Source organism: Lepisma saccharinum, chromosome 20, assembly GCF_977018435.1.
Source record: "Lepisma saccharinum chromosome 20, izLepSacc3.1, whole genome shotgun sequence".
Taxonomy (NCBI): Eukaryota; Metazoa; Arthropoda; class Insecta; order Zygentoma; family Lepismatidae; genus Lepisma; species Lepisma saccharinum.
This window is the reverse complement of record NC_139248.1, coordinates 16,476,434-16,494,072: the sequence shown is the minus strand read 5'-3', so window position 1 is coordinate 16,494,072 and position 17,639 is coordinate 16,476,434. Positions and strand designations below refer to the sequence as shown.

At 36.3% G+C, this 17,639-nt stretch overlaps 1 protein-coding gene across 3 annotated transcripts in view; it reads left to right on the top strand.

Moving 5' to 3' along the window:
- The window catches only part of LOC146003745 (heterogeneous nuclear ribonucleoprotein H-like), a 36,038-nt gene continuing 18,399 nt past the window's right edge, over positions 1-17,639 (top strand). For all 3 annotated transcript variants that reach the window (XM_083142147.1, XM_083142145.1, XM_083142146.1), the window contains exons 1-5: positions 1-84; positions 3,688-3,819; positions 8,350-8,508; positions 10,902-11,045; positions 11,440-11,578. In XM_083142147.1, the coding sequence (XP_082998273.1) occupies positions 3,714-3,819; positions 8,350-8,508; positions 10,902-11,045; positions 11,440-11,578 (548 nt within the window). In that variant the 5' untranslated portion in view covers positions 1-84; positions 3,688-3,713. The remainder of the gene's footprint in view (positions 85-3,687; positions 3,820-8,349; positions 8,509-10,901; positions 11,046-11,439; positions 11,579-17,639) is intronic.

Here is a 17,639-nt window from a genome sequence, read left to right as displayed (position 1 = left end):
ATCCTTTTAACGTTACGTCACAAATACGGCTTGGTGGAAGGTGTTGTGCGGTGTGTTGAATATAAAGATTACCATACTTTATTGGTAAGTAAACCTATAGTTGCTACATAATTACAATTTTGAAGTTACAATGTTTTATCCGAAAATACAGGTTTTGCTCATATTAGTTTAAATGTAATACAAAGTCGGCAATTTGAAGACCGATGTTTACCTCGTGGAAGTAAGCGGTTTTCCTTTGTTTATCAGTTACAGTTTGTTTGATATAACTAAAATAGTAATTACTGTAGATAGTTTTGCATGTCAAATATAACATATTTCTACTATGATATTCGTGTGTGTATAGAGTGTAAAAAATACACTATTAAATGTTGATGTTTGCTAACAATTTACTTGGATGGATGACGCCTCCCTTCCGTTGAAGGTATTAAAGATTTTTTCTTAAATAATTGATTATCTTCAATATATTAAATACTCAACAGAGATTGGGGGGGGGTAGATATTTTAAATATTTGCTGTAATATACCAGTACGTAAGATACTGCAGTTTGGGACGGCACCAATGGTATGCAAGCTCTTATTAATTTGGAGCTTTGATCGGCGCCATCTTGTTTCCCGCGCGGCACTTCGATTACTGATGTAAATCAATTCGACGCTAAGTGTGCTGCATTGAATTGATTATCGATAATATAATATTTGTAAAATTGGGTACTATTTTTGGTAACAGTTCGTTATATCGGAGACATATTAAAATCTGATATTTTGTGTTTTGCATGGTTCATACTTACCGATTATGTATTGCGGAACATAGTTCAAGGTGCCATTATGCTTTTTACACGATAACAATCACAATTTTTCTCATACGGAGTAGTTTTTGTGGTATGTCTTAAGATGACCGGACCCCTTTCCGATTTTCTTTATAAATCATATATTTCGCACTTTTTTACATTGCTAACGTACTATTTTGGAATGCGGAACATTTCCTAAGGTGAAATAATGCATTTCTAACTAATATAATTTCTATTTCTTACATTTACGAGTACTTACTGTTACTTGTTATTTCGATTCTGTAACACATGGCGGGCGATAGCGTACTGGTTCAGGCGCGTTGTGCGAGTGTTATGTCGATTTATGCAGTGTTGCAACCTCGTTCACCGGAAAATACCTACTTTCGTGCCCGGATTTGAAATTATGCTAATACCTCGTAAACCATTGATGTTAGCCCCAAAAACCATTTTCCGTATGTAAATTTGAAGAAATCTGGGTAAAAATTTACTATCCTTCGGACACCTCTATTTTTTTGGTTTCGTCAATTTTTGACATTGATACTTACGTATCTGCTTCGCGGAACATTCCTGAAGGTGTATTAACGTTGTTTTGATGAAATTAATTGCAATTTTTCACATTACCAGAACGTCTTTCTGGTAGGTGTTTTCCCTTGCCTGAGACACAATATCGCGAGTACACCTTCCTACATAATTGCGCGTCCGGCTTCTCTTTTGCCAAATTTTTGACATTCAAACTTACGTATCTGCTTCGTGGAACATTCCTGAACGTGTATTGACGTTGGTTTGATGAAAGTAAGAGCAATTTTTCACCTTACGACTACTTCTTCCTCCTACCTTTCCGTTTGCCTCACACACAACATGGCGCGCACACCTTCGTAAATAATAACGCGTAGGAATGACGCATCGGCCTTGTTTTTTCTCGATGTTCAATTGTTATGCAGTGTTTCAACCTTCGGAACCCAAGAAAAGCCCGTCGACAAACTTAATCAAATCTATTTCTTTTTAACTTTATTTTTCGCGTTCTGACACCAAATTTTAACTATGTATCCCAACCTAATCAACTAACCTATCCACGCACTACTAACCTATTGGGGCTAGCGCCAATGGTTCGTGGGGCTATCTTTTTCACTATTGAAACCTTTGCATGGCCTACTAACCTATCCACGCGCCAATGGTTCGTGGGGCTATCTTTTTCACTATTAAAACCTTTGCGTGGCCTACTAACCTATCCACGCGCCAATGGTTCGTGGGGCTATCTTTTTAACTATTGAAACCTTTGCGTGGCCCTACTAACCTATCCACGCGCCAATGGTTTGTCCACACCCGGCACAAACTTTACAACACACCCACCACACCTCATTCTCCAAACCCTCGATCCACAGTTCTAACTCTCGTCGCAAACGCAGGGAGTTCGAAACACTGGATACCAACAAAACACAATCACGACACGTCATGATAGTCACGACGGTGTATGAAGGTGATGGTGTATGAAGGTGTACGAACTTCATGGTATACGCAGATGTACGCACCAAACGCTATCTCCGTCGGAGAATTAATTTTCAACGAACAACATGAATTTCAGCTATGAAACATTGCAACATCACACAAAACACCTTCCCGATGTTCGACAATGCTACAGGAACTTATTACGGTAAGTAGTCTCTTCTGTACAAATAAATAAATGTGTCCGAAGGATAGTAAACTAGTACCGAAATCTGTCACCCCTATACTATAATGTTACCATATTTCCTTGTGAAACAAAAAAAATCACTGAAATCGATGGTTTCCATTCCGAAAACTAACACCTTATTTGGACTTATTTTGCAATTTCTAGAAGTTTCAGACAACTTTTAACTTCAGATTCGTGATTAGGAGACCTCAATTAGTGTGTGTGCCAAATATGAAGAAAATCCGAGAGGGGTCCGGTCATCTTAAGTTATTCCTTTTTTTTGCTTCCGTAACACACAATATGGCGGACAGATGTTGACAGATGTATGCAGCGTTTCCAACCTTCTTCACCGAAAAATACCTACTATCGTGTTCATCACATGTGCAAATTGTACGTTATGCACGGGTAGCTGACTGATAGCCCCACGAACTATTTCCCACAAGGTTAGGTTAGGTAAGCATGGTTTAAGAAGGGGAGTTGGAAACACTGACAGGGGATTACATCATCGAAGGTATGCAGCATCCGGTTCACGTAGCAAAAGCAATGTCACATGTGCGTTGGTGAGATATTTCTCTTGAAAAATACATGATTTCCCAGTCAAATAGATTCCATGATGAAAGAAAATACCTCGACGAACCTTGGAAACCTTAGAGAAACTCATTTCCGTAAGTAGTTTCTTCTGTAAAAATGAAGAAATATGTCTGATATAACGAACTGTTACCCTATTTTTAACCATCTGTACCCTCACTAGAATGTGAAAAATTTTACATGGTTTATTAAGATTGTTGTTTATTAACGTTTTGTATTGTTTTAGCTCGTGGAAATGTGTTATGTTATAGACTGTCTCAACCTTGAAAGTCAGTATGGAAGTAAATGGAGTAGTACTTCCCTCTCTAATACATGAATTTTGCCAATAAGTCTGTCCTCTACGACCGCTGCATTGCCAGATTTTACAAAATGTAAAAGTTATAAATCATTATCCTGTACAGTTTTTTATGCTTTATTTACTGACTGCATTATATAACCTGTCATAAATTAATGTGATCTGAAATTTCCATAATTATGCAATTTTGCAAAACGTTTAATTTTTTGATGTGTTGATATGCATGGTCAGAGTGCGAAATGGAATTAAAACAATGTGTGGGAGGATTATTCATTGACTGAATGAAACTGATACTTTTATTTGGTCTATAAGGTGCATATGTTACATACTAGTCTTTTTGTATTTTTACAGTTACCTTGTCATAATAGTAGGCAACCATGTCAGCTGATGGAGATAACAGTGATCATGATGATGAGAGCTATGTTGTGAAAGTACGTGGTTTACCATGGTCCAGCACGGTAGAGGAAATACTTAAATTTTTTGGTAAGTATCATATTTTCTGCTCTTTGTAGTTAGTGATTCAAAATGATTATCTGCATAGATACCCACATGGAAATATGTAGCAGCAGCGAATAGGGAACTTGCAAGGGTAAAGAGACAATGCTACTTCCATTCACGTATGTGGAATTTGCACATATGTACTTGTAGTGCATATTGTGATCTATTTTCCTTGTGGACTTCTGAATGTTTGCTATACTTTTAATTGAAACATTGTGTATACTTTTTTTTTTTTTTTTTAAACAGGATATCTTTTCATTACGTGGTAAGGCTTCCTATATCAGATTTTTTCTACCAAAGTCCGAATATAGCCATTTATGCTAGTTTGTGCTTGTTCTTCCTAAATTTCTCTTAATCTTTATTTGGAGCGAATTTACAATACCGAAAGTATCTCCAATTTGTTTGAAATTCAGCATACTTACTAATTTTGGCCTCCTAATCATGAATCTGCAGTTGAAATTTGGCGGTCACATCTAGAAATTGTAAAATAAGACTAAATAAGTGGGTCGGTCCATCAACGGAGTAAACGCCCTTGATTTATGAAGAAAACAACTATTTTTTGGGAGCAATTTTACAATACAGGACCATTCCCCGGTTTCATTTGTATTTTGCATACTTAATGATTTTGTGCTCCTGATCACAAATCTGCAGTTAATATTTGGGGGTCACTTGTAGAAATTCGAAAAAAAAAGGGTGTCTGTGATAGCAACCGACAATGCATGATTGCTCATTATTTACGTGTTTCCAATACTGAAAGAATGAAATTACGACCCCAAATTGTAACTGTTTGCCTAACCTAACTTTGCCATGAATGGTTTGTGGGGCTATGCGTGAATGGTGTGCGAAAAAATGTTCCAAACCTAAAGAACAAAATTACGACCCCAAATTATAACTGTTTGCCTAACCTAACCTTACCGAGAATGATATGTGGTGCTATGCGTGAATGGTTTGTGGGCCACCGTAAAAAGATCTCAGTTCCCTGGCACTGGAGGGACAAATTATTACTACAAAATCGTGATCAAAATATTGAATATGAATAATATGAACGTATTATTAATATTTACCCAACTACAATTTACTAAGAAAAACTTACGAAAGAAAGAACTTTATTTCCTACCTTCAAAGTCTCAATCTTCCTCACACCACACAGATTACTAACTTCCGCCATTCTTCCGTGAAGTTTCCATGATTGTGTACGGAGAACGATCGCGGTAATTGAAAAGCTTATTATACAACTTCTACACTTCAAATAACAATTTCAACACGTTACCCCCACATGTTAACCTCGGATACTTCATCGGGACTGGGTTTTTTGTGAGTATAAGAGATTACATATCTTTTTTTTTTAGTATTAGAAACAAAATTGTACGAAAAATAATGAACAATTGTGCATTGTCGGTTGCGATCACGGACAAATTTCTACTCCAAATATTAACTGAAGATTCGGAAAACCATTGAGTATGCGAAATATGAACAAAATCGGGGAATGGTGCGGTATTGTAAAATCTTACCATTTTTTGCTATGCTTGCCTAACCTAACCTTACCGTGAGTGATTTGTAGGGCAAAAATTTTTTGCACCTTATGCGAGACTCCATTTTCTCAAATGCAAATCAACGCTCCATGCAACAGGTAGCGAACTTCACTTGTTCACATCATCAAACATGGCTACCATAATAGTGTATCGACAATCGTAGCGTTAATATGTTCACGTAATTTTGCAATTTCTGGAAGTGACTGCCAATTTTTAACTTCAGATTCTTGATTACGAGGCCAAAATTAGTGAGTATGCATAATTTCAAAGCAATTGGAGATACTTCTGGTATTGTAAATTTATACCCTTCATTTCTGTGATTGGCTTGATGAGATAAACTGAGTACATTGATTTCTTTTATTATTTTCATTATTATGATAATCTTGCTCTGGGAGCTGGTTTATTACCAAGTAATACACTAAATTATATTTGAAAGAGCCTATTCAACTGATGTTTCATAGTGTTATCTGTGAAAGTTCAGTCAAGTTTGAACAGAACATTGGTGGAAGATCAGGAAGAGAATTTCAAAATGAAATTGTGTTATTTTGAATATGCATTGTGGAAATAAAAATTTCACTAGTAGGTTGAGACGAGTAAGAACCTAAGACGTTCCTTGAATGTCGTGGTAATATTGTAAATAGCAGCAGTTAACAATATTATGAAAGCAATAATGGACTTCATGTAGATGCAAAATAATCTGTTATTTTTAGTGGTTTTTATTTTTATTTTATCTGCAACTTGTCGTCCTGGTTTCCCAGAACTTTTTCAAGCTACTCCCAAGATATGAAAATAACTGTGTTACATTATTTTGCATCTACAAAAAGTGGTTATGCGAACCTTTAAGAAGAACATTCGACTACATGTATTGAGAAAATCTGGATGTGTAGTTGTTGAATCTGTGACTGGAACAATTTTTTTCTTGTTACTTTCTGGATGAAATGAATGTCTGCTACTTTTTTCTTCAGATAATTTAACCTCTTGGTGCCCAAGTATCTCGATCGAGATACCTTGTTATGCTCATAGTTTTTACGTTATAATGTCGCTATTTTTGGCTGGAATTGCGAGTTTCTTCTTTCATATTATTGTTAGCTTATTCATATTATTGTATGTCTTGTTCTTCCATAAAAAGGGGGGAAAATTGGCAGCTTTTTTTGAAACTGAGTCAGTGGCGCATAAGACATGTCTTTTGGGGGTACAAGTCTTGTTCATATCATAATATTGCAATTATTTTCTTGTTCCAGACATGCCAGCGATCATTTCCATGTGTATTTTGACAATGTCCTGTACTTTGTTGTCCAGGAGCAGAGGGGGGAAGGGGCATTTTTCTTCAGAAATTTTGGAATTGTCCGAATATACACTCAATGTGCATAAATTGTATGTAGTTCGAATCTATGGTTCATTTCACGTATAACGGTACTTGATTCATCCGTCTAGGGCAATTATCCGAATGTACATAAATTTTATAATAGTCTGAATCTATGGTTCATTCTGCGTATAACAATATATTATATGTCTGTCTACGGCAATTAGGCTTCAATCTACAGTCATTTTTATAAAACTGCATTTTGCTCAAAATTGGTCCGAACACCCGGGTCTTACCTGGCGAAAGAGGCTTGGGTACCAAAAGGTTAAGAACATACGACTTCATGTATCGAGAAAATGTGGATGTGTAGTTGATAAATCTGTGAGTGGAACAATTTTTTTCTTATTACTTCTGGATGAAATGGACGTAAGCTACTTTTTTCTTCAGGTAATTTAACTTTGCTTAATTTTTTTAAAGAAAGAAAGATATTGTAAAAATAATGTTATTTCCAAAACAAGTTCACTAACTTTTGCCAGACAGAAATATGAGAATGCTAAAATTGACAGTTTTATGAGCATCCATTGATCGGCCAATACCGATTACCGTATTTACATGTGTATAATGCACACCCTGGTTTTTGATGGGAGAAAGTTATGAAAAAATATATCTCCTTTATAATGCTCAGTACAATCCAGTTATAAGAAATGGCTTCCTTAGTTGTAGGTCGTAGAGCTGTTGCTATGCTGATCAAGAGTGAAAAACATCATAGTTCCCCCTTCTCCCTCCACTGTGTTAGCATCCCAAAGCTTTCACTCTTTAACCACCTTATTTATTCTGTAATAGTAGAAAGCGAGATAAGAATTACATTATGGATTTGCAGTGCTCAGGAAGTTATTTTCTATTATTTCTTGCCCAATAAATACTGCTTTTCTTGGTGTCGCAGAACATTACAGTACAAAGTGAAAAGTTGTGTGAAATGACCTTCAAAATTTTATACGTGCTTTTGCTCCTTCCTTCTTTACTTTTTCCATGACTAATGTAACATTTATACAGGCACATTCAGGACCTTGAAACTAGCAATTAGCAACACAAGATTTCTTCCATTAAGGAATTTACACACTCCATATATCCCATATTATTTGGCCAGTAATACATTTTAATTATTGTTTTCTTTTTCCTTATGTTTTCTTTCATCCAAAGCACCATAGAAATCAGAACGTTCCTTCGTTTTGTGATGAACGTTTTTCAACCGCATTTCACATTAGTGTCGTTATCTTGAATGGAATACTATTTCCATATTCAGAAACTGCTGGATTTAAGCTTTACAACGATATTTAACATGATATGGTTCCGTAAACATGAAAAATCAATGCAAGTGTCCTAATATCATGGAATGACCCTGTACGGTTTCATATTGGCTTTCAGAATTATTCCATGCATAATACGCACCACAGTTTTTGGAAATTTTGGGAAAAAGTGTGCATTATACGTGAGTAAATACGGTAATTTCCCTGTGTTTTAAATTTCCTCATGCTGGTATCCCGAAAATGTATTTTACATGTCAACAAAGAGTTTTGCTTAGACTTTCAAAAGTTTCAGTTGTATGTATTCTTGAGTCGTGGAATTTTAGATTCAAATTACATCTCTAGATTACTGACAGCCAGTATTTCTTATTCCTAGATGACTGCAATGTGAAGGATGCTAAAATGGGTGTACATATGACAATGTCCCGGGAAGGCAGACCGAGTGGAGAAGCTTACATTGAAATGGAAACGGATGACGACATCGAGACAGCTTTAAAGAAAGATAAGGATCACATGGGACACAGATATATAGAAGGTAAGCAAACTCCTCTGTAGAAGCTGGATGCAGCACAGAGTTAATAGTAAGGATGCATGTAATGATGCATCCATCTTGGTTATGTTAAATTTTGCTTGAGCTTGCAAATGCTGTTTTGCCTTTTTCTCTCGTAAAATCATTGTTAGTTATTCAGTGGTATATCCCTGCAACTATGCTAAGTCGGGTTGACAGGCTGATACTTCTCGGAGAAAAAATACAGTGGATCCCCAGTTATATGTTCCTCGGTTTTACGTTTTCCTGCCTTATACATTCAACAATCGTGGTCCCAATAGAGCAAAATGCTATGAAATTTTCCTCGATTTTACATGTTCCAACATTTTTAAGTTTTTTGATCAGCTTGGTAAAAAGTAAAAATCTAGTTTCCACTGTAACAATTTTGTGTAAGGAAATCAGTGTTGCCATCTTATGGAAAATCTCTTTCATCTTTATCACCAGGGATTGTATTTATATGTGAATACATATTTGTGTGTGAAGCTGAAATTGATTATATTATACAGGGTGACCTGTAATTAGGTGTATTCACTGAAAGTGGTTAAAATAGAGGCAATTTGCAATAAATTTGACCATACAATACCCTGTCCAAAAATTAGTAGTTTTCGAGATAATCAAATTTCTATTGTTTTTTTTTTAAAATCACAATTTTCCACATAAAAATGCAAATTGAGAGAAAACAACTCATTGTATGACACATATTTCAACATTTTCTCATAACTAACAAATAAGTTGTTGGTTGGAAAAAAAAAGTTTGTCACAAATACCAATCACATGTAAGTAAGGGGTGGGTCGAAACTTACAAGTGATGATAAAGAAATGAACTCTTAGTTTATTTGGCAACGTATTAATAACAAAAATGGTATGACACGAAGTGTACAAATTACTTAAATTACTTCCTTGTGTCATCTGCTATCCAACAAGGTACAAATGTTGCTAAAAAGCTAACATTCACGTTTGTGTACAAGAAATAATACTTCATTCATCTTCATGTCAATGGAATCAATGAACAATACAATTAAAGAAGATTGCCCACAGTGGGCACCTCCGTTACGAATGCAGGCACGCAGGTTTTTACAGACATTTGGTCTCGTAACTCGTGATGTGATGGTGTCCTTGACGTGTTGACCAGCTGTTAAGATCCTGTCCCTGAGCTCTTCTTGCGAGTTTACCGGTGTCTTGTAAACTAAGTCTTTCATGTGGCTCCAAATGTTAAAGTCGCAAGGCGTCAAATCGAGCTGGGCAGCCATCATGCTGGTAAATCATGTCAGTCTTGTAACTAGAGGCACATCCTCCAACAACATTGCCATCCCGTTCCTCAAAAAAATTTCATTTGTGATGCCATTTAAGAGTTCGGGCAGGAAAAATAGCTCGATCAAATCATTGTTATGACGCCCATCCATACTTCTGCCTGGGTGTGTGACAGTGGCTGGATGAAAATTACCCAAAGAAATGGATTGACTGAGGTGGCCAGATTCCCTGGCCGGCTCAATCCTCGATTTGACGCTTTGCGACTTCTACATTTGGAGCCACATGAAAGACTTAGTTTACAAGACACCGGTAAACTCACAAGAAGAGCTCAGGGAGAGGATCTTAACAGCTGGTCAACACATCAAGGACACCATAACATCACGAGTTAAGAGAACAAATGTCCGTAAAAACCTGCGTGGCTGCATTCATAATGGAGGTGCCCACTTTGAGCAAGGCGTATAATGTTCATTGATTCCATTCACATGAAGATGAATGAAGTGTTATTTCTTGTATGCAAATGTGAATGTTAGCAACATTTGTACCTTGTTGGATAGCAGATGACACAAGTAAGTAATTTAAGTAATTTGTCCGCTTCGTGTCATACTATTTTTGTTATTATGTTGCCAAGTAAAGTAAGATTGGATTTTTTTATCACCACTAGTAAGTTTAGATCCACCCGTTACTTACATGTGATTGTTATTTGAGACAAACTTTTTTCAACGAAACACTTATTTGTTAGCTATCAGAAAACACTGTAATATGTGCCATTCAATGAGTTGTTTTTTCTCAATTCGTATTCTTATGTGGAAAATTGTAATTTAAAAAAAAAACAATAGAAATTCGATTATCTCAAAAATACTAATTTTTGGATGGGGTATCATATGCTCAAGTTTATTGCAAATTGCCTCTACTTTAACCCTTTTCAGGGAATACATCTAATTACAGGTCACCCTGTATATTTTCTCTTCGCTGACTTCCAAACCTATCTATTTAGCTGCTTTTAAAAATATTTTAGCATTATTCTTAATTGTATTCATATCATTTCTTACATTGGATACAATGGATACAATGAAGAATGCAAGTAATTATCCTGATCGACTGGTGAATGTATTGTTTAATTTCCATTCCAGTTTTCAAAGCCAAAAGGTCTGAAATGGAATGGGTTGTGAAGCGCAGTGGTCTCAATTTACAAAATGCAATGGATGACGGGTGCGTAAGGCTGCGAGGGCTCCCCTTTGGGTGCTCTAAGGAAGAAATAGCACAGTTTTTCTCAGGTACGTGTGCATGTTGGTATTCTCTGCATCTTTTTTTCTTGCATAAAAGAAAATGCTAAATCATACAATGTGTTGCTTACACAGAAATTTGTGTTCAGAAATAAGAAATAAAAGTAAACTCATGAAGTAAAACAGTTTCAAAAAGATGATTTTGCAAAGATTAACAAGAGTAAATTTTTCAATGTTCTTTCTCACTGATTTAAATGTTCAGAAACATAAATTGAGTAGTCTCTTAGATGATTTTCGCAATGTGAATGTAAAAAAATATAGTTTATTTTGCATACTTGTTCCTTCATGTTGTGCTTGTTTGGGGCTTAGGTATATCTGAATATATAAGTTGTTTGTCCTTTTTTTGACATGTGATCATGATAAGAATATTTTATTGGTTGGGTAGGGTTGGAGATAGTACCCAACGGGATTTCGCTACCCACAGACTACCAGGGAAGGAGTACGGGGGAAGCTTACGTTCAGTTTGTAAACAAAGAAGTAGCGGAAAAAGCACTACTGAAACACAAGGAAAAAATAGGACACAGGTGGGGCAGGGAGGGAAGGGTGGACACTATGGTTTTACCCAACCTCCATTATCTTTATATTTAATTGTGCCACTCTGGACTTAAAATTAATATATATAAAAGTAATTCAGACGTGAGTATGCTCTCTTAGAAGTAAGTGTTATATTTCATATATTATCCATGGATGAGGAAATTTGTCTTTGGAAAATATCAGACTTGAAATAGTTTTTTAAAAAAAATTGTTTGTAAAACTAGAATTCCATTGGATAATATAGGATTTGTTGGTAAGTAGAATGTATTTTTTGGAGCAGTATAACTAACTTTGAAGTACCGTTTAATTTAGTGTGGCATCATAGACTGTAGGTAGTGTGGTTAAAAGGAGAAACTGGGTTCACAGGTGGGTGCGGAAGCTACATTTCTTATTTTTGTTTATCAAAGAGCACTAATTTCAGCGGGTGCCGGGTTTGACTCCTGGCCCAGACATGTCATCACTCATCTTCATCTTTGCAATTTGCCAAAAGTGGCAGAAAACCTAATCAAAATTAATTGATCAGTCTTATTTTGGTGCTTGTCCATTGATGTCTCCGTAATGTTGAATGTCTTTAATGTAAGAATATTTCTTGATTGAGAATGATTTCCATATCATGTCAGATGAGCATTGTAATACAGGAGTCCCATGTTGAGGTACATTGCACAGAGGTTCAAATCTCATTTTAAACTATATATCCAGTCATGATTAACTTGTCCAGGGGGGTGGGTTTCCAATGTCTGGTCAACTTTTTTGGCCGCCAACCACCAGTTGAAGTTTACCTCCAATCTTTACCAGATTGTTCAATGTGAAAATGACCAAAGGTTTGTTGACTGTACGTTGGGCACGTGACAATTGTGAGTTGACAATGTTGTAAAAAAAAAAGTAAAGGTAAAGTGTTCCCCTGTGCTTAGCACCATACCATGAAGGCATATAGGGGGTGTGGGGGTAACGCCCCACACTTTCTTGATCCGGTCGTGATTGGGGGTGATGTGATCAGCATCACGCCCCTGACCGCCTTTACCCCCCAGGGTTTCCCCCAGGTACCCATGTTATTCGACACTGGGTGGGCGCCGGGGCCGCTTCCATCGTTAGAAAAGTTCCCGGATTTGAACCGGCCGGGGATCGAACCCGGGACCTTTAGCATGGTAGTCAGATGCGTTACCGACTGAGCCACCGCGGCCACTGAGTTGACAATGTTGAGGCGAGAAATTTGAAAACTCATCTAGATATCTAAATTCTAATCAAATAAATAATTATTCTCTCTTACAGAACAAGAGACTACATCAAGTATAAATAACTCCTATCTAGCTATGTAATTTTGCATGTATCTTTTGACTAAAAGTTTATACCTGCTTTCGACAAGCTTTTTTTTTTTTTCGGGCTAGAAGTTAACATCACAGAAACTTAATATTTTCATTAAACATTTGCACTTTATAGGCAACTTTTACACATTATGTCCACCCAACGATATAAAAAGCAACAATTTTTAATATATATTTCAGGATCATGCAAAGACAGAATTAATGTCAAGAACATGGCAAATTAATGATAAAAAAAAGCAGGACTCAAACTCACCACATAGAACAGAACCTGCACTCTTAAGCTACCGTGCTAATCCACTTCCACATGTTACCACTTGGGATCTTGCTTCACAATAGTACAGATATCTCCAGTACGTGTACAGAAATCGAAGTCTGGCGACCATTTGTTTTGTCTGTTACTGCACACTACATTTGAACTCTTGTCAAACACTAGTTTATTTTTACACCAAAGTAACTCTTTATTGAATTATTTCTTGTTCAATGTGACTGAGAAATTGTCTTGTTGAGGGTGGCAGCCATGTTTGTTTGCAACTGCCAGTCATCTCGCAGACCACCGGATAAAGCACAGATCAAGTCCACTGCCACTTAAACTCCAGTTGAGGAGCTAACTGCAGATGGAAAAACTGAAATTTCAGTAACCCATAGTTATTTGCGAACCCGGTCTTTATTCGCATATAGAAAAACTAGCCCTGGCTGATGGTCTAGTGGCCTGAAGATAAATTTCACAGTCCTAAAGATTCAACTTCAGGTCCAGTCTGTAATTAGTCTGTCCGAGCATAAAATGGACAAGATTCATGCAGCACCGTGTAGGGGCTATCCACCGGCGGATGCCATAGTTGTAGCACAACAACTTCCGGTTCGCAGGCTCTCAACATGTCGCTAAAGGGAGTTCAGATTTTGTCATATAGGAAAGGAACGAATGGGTGTGTAGCTGTGGGATATAAACTATGGTCAGGGGTAAATGTAGGCTGTCGAAATTATTGCATTCAAGCTGTCTGGCATGAAAATTGGAAGCCCACTACCAGCAGTAGACTCCACAGTATTCACAACGGATGCGCAGGATGTAAAAACGTCGGGGCAGGGAAAAAATTCCATCCTGATCCCGACTTCGGGAAAATCTAAATAATAGTGTTTAAAAGTGGTTTATTCCCTTCGTATTTTTTGTGCTCTAAGTGTCCGAAATTTATTGAAATTAGCAGTTTTTATTCCAGAAATACAAGATCAATTATTGCCTGAGGTTGAAATTGGGGGTGTAATTAAAAATTTTCAGTGTCTGGTAATTTTGAATTTTTTTTTCACTCTTGAATGTGTGTGTCCATAATTCTCGCACTTTTTCACTTAAAACATAAATTTAGGCATCCAAAGATTTATATGCTTCAAGCGCCTGTCCCCTGTAGGAGAAATATATGCTACAAATATCGCCAAATGTAACAACGGTCAGCAAACTTACATTACCCTGGAATAATCTCGTATAACTTCCTAGTTGCTCATTACCCTGGAATAATCTCGTATAACTTCCTAGTTGCTCATCCAATAGATGTGGAAAACCTCTTCTTTGTTCAGATATATCTTCTCCTCGTCATTAAGTGCTTTCATGTGATCCACTTGTACGCTCTTGAATTATGCAGCGGCAGTGGACTGGAAGTTGCTGTGCTACAGTTCCACAATCAATTGTGCCATTCGATATGTTTTTGTTTACTCGTGGATAGCCTCTATAGAATGAATTTTGAATAATCTGATGAACACTGATATGTATGTCTTGGAAGTTATTTTTGTATGTGCGCACTTTTTTTTTCGTATCCTCTTGTGAGCCCAGTTTTTCGTGGTGATGGCATCAGTTCATTTAATATGAATCTCTTATTATATCTGTGGCATTAGTAGACTTCAACTTTCTCTCATAATGTATTGTAGTTGGATTTACGATTGTTAGCCATGTTTACTATATAAGGAACTATTTAATGTAATGGACATGTAATGTATTCTTTGAGTACATTGTATGTACCACTTACAAGAATTTTTCATATTGAGTTAGATCTATGTATCCCATACAAATTGGTATATTCTCCCTACCACTGTAACATTTCTAACGGAGAAGTGATTCCCTGTTATAATGGTGTGCTGTCAGGGTCCCCACTGACTCAAAAATAGTTCAAAGGTCAGGAATTTTTGTAAAGACGTTCAAAAGTGAAAACACATTTCTCCCCTCCCCCAATTGTTTTTTGGTAATTTTGTATGAAAACTTTATTTGCATAATTTATTCAAAGCTTCATTTGAGGTTGAAGAATAACATATATTTATATGTAAATCATTAGGACTATTTCAGCATGAAGTGTGTGACATTTCACACATGGAAGGGTCTAGACATGAGATTGGGTTAATACATTCATAATGAACTAATTTCAGATAATTTTTATTGTTGAAATTTGCAAATTATATAGATTCACAAATATTTAAACCTTAATGCTATTAAAAACAATAATAATTTTCAGATTAATTAATGTTGTTATTTGCATGGAGTAGAACCACTTTGTGGAATGCCCCATTGAAGTGTGGTGGGAACAAGTCAGATAATTTAGTTTTGGATAATGGGTGGGATAGTTTTCAGTCCTGCTTAGAACATTCGAGCAAAAATATATCTAAAAGCATATATGCCAACCTTTAGAAATATCATGAACACATATATGACAAATGTCATCACATACATTGGTCACTGGTTTCAATTCTTCAAGTCACTTTCTTCTGGGGCAAGAAAGAAAACTTACTATTATACAGGGTCTGGGTACTGAACCTGACTGTTTTTAATTACGAATAAAAGCAAAACACTGTCATGCAACGAAGTCAATTTAATACATGTACTACATCTCAAAGCATTTGAGGAAAATAGCACGAGTGGCAGTTTCATGCAATTTCTTGACAAGGACAGTTCATTTTTTTGAATAGCACACCTGTTGCTCGAGGTAACGACATTCACCGTAATCTGCATGTTCCCAGTCGGAATACCATTTCACTGTGGGTAAGGAACTTCAAGGAGACGGCATCAGCAATGAGAACGCCTGGTGGACATCGTGCCTCTGTTTTGAGGAGTCATTCAAAAAATAACCTGTCCTTGTCAAGAAACTACATGAAACTGCCTCTCATGTCAATTTCCTAAAACATGTATACATTGACTTAGTTGCATGAAAGTGTTTTGTTTTTATTTGTAATTAAAAACAGTCAGGTTTAGTTGCTGAACCCTGTACTAAACATAATGTTCAAAAACTGTTTAAAAAATAGGTCTGAACCAATGTACATACTCTGATATGATGCTTGAAAATTGTAGTAATTAACTCTTTCGCTGCGGAATTCTCTGGCACACAATATCCCTTGGCTGCGTAATTAAATTTGAAAATATATTTTTTTATAAACAAATAGTTTTCACCATTACATTGCATTAAATATGAGAGAGAACTTACAAAAGTCACTCCTTGCACTGGAAAACCATTCTGTAGTCCCTGGTGGTATGATATTTTGAAATTTTGAAGAAAAAAAGACCATTTTTTTAGAAACAATAATTTTACAAACATGTTTTCAGAAACAATAATTTTACACAATTACATTGCAAAATATGTTCTAGAGAATTTACAAGTCATTCCTTGCACTAGCAAACCATTCTGTAGTCCCTGGTGGTATGATATTTTGAAAAATTTTGAAATTCCCACACCTAGATCAATGCGGTTTTGCACTCTGCTCCATGATGTTACAGACACTACACAACCACTTGAAGTCTCATAAAAACTGTCGCTATTATCGTCACAACTTAATTCACCTTCAGATTCTGAGTCGGCAAATAACAGTTGAGTAAAATCATTATCAGACAAATGTTGACCACTTGACGAAGCCATGTTGTTTACATTCGAACATGCATTTGAAACTGACATGTCAGAGCACTCAACGCTCGTATGTCAAAGAATTCTAAACGGAGGCGTAATTAGCGACATCATACCGATAAAAACAAAACTACAAGTTCAAATGATTCCAAATACTATCAACAGATGTCAGAAGGCTACTAAAAGCGACGTACTTCGGAAATGCGACACCCGCAGCGAGTGGAAGTATGAACTCACAATAATGCGACTTCCACAGAGCAAGGCACCTGGGCGTGCTGTGCATAAATGCGACGATCGCAGCGAAAGAGTTAAAGGTTCAAGGATATTAATTGAAGGGCTGTGGTGTAAAACATGGTGACATTATGATCATTTGAGTTCATTAAGAAAAAAGGTTATTAGAGGCTATACTGTAGATAAATTGTTTTTGTGTTGTGTTTACCAATTTCAGAAGGCTTCACTGAGTCCAATGCAAATTGTATGACATGGTAATTTCACTCAAAAATTGAAGGATGGCACATTTTACTTTGTAACTTAAAAATGACCAAAATGTCACTTGCTTTGTTTTACACCCGAACCCTTCAGTTAATATTAGTGGGTGAGTATTCCACTCCAATTTGTAAGCATCAATTTACTTGAGTTTTGCTTTCAAAATGTTAAAAAAGAACTACATCAGAATATTAAAATACACTAATAGAATTACAAAGTACAGTTTTTCACACAATAATTATGCAAAAGGAATGGAAATTTTGAATTTGCATAATTTCCAGGATAATTAGACAATGTCATTTAGTTTACACTATATACTGAGAAGATTGTTTTCTGTGGTTGAGCCAATGCCAGCACCTTGGTATCAGCCATTACCA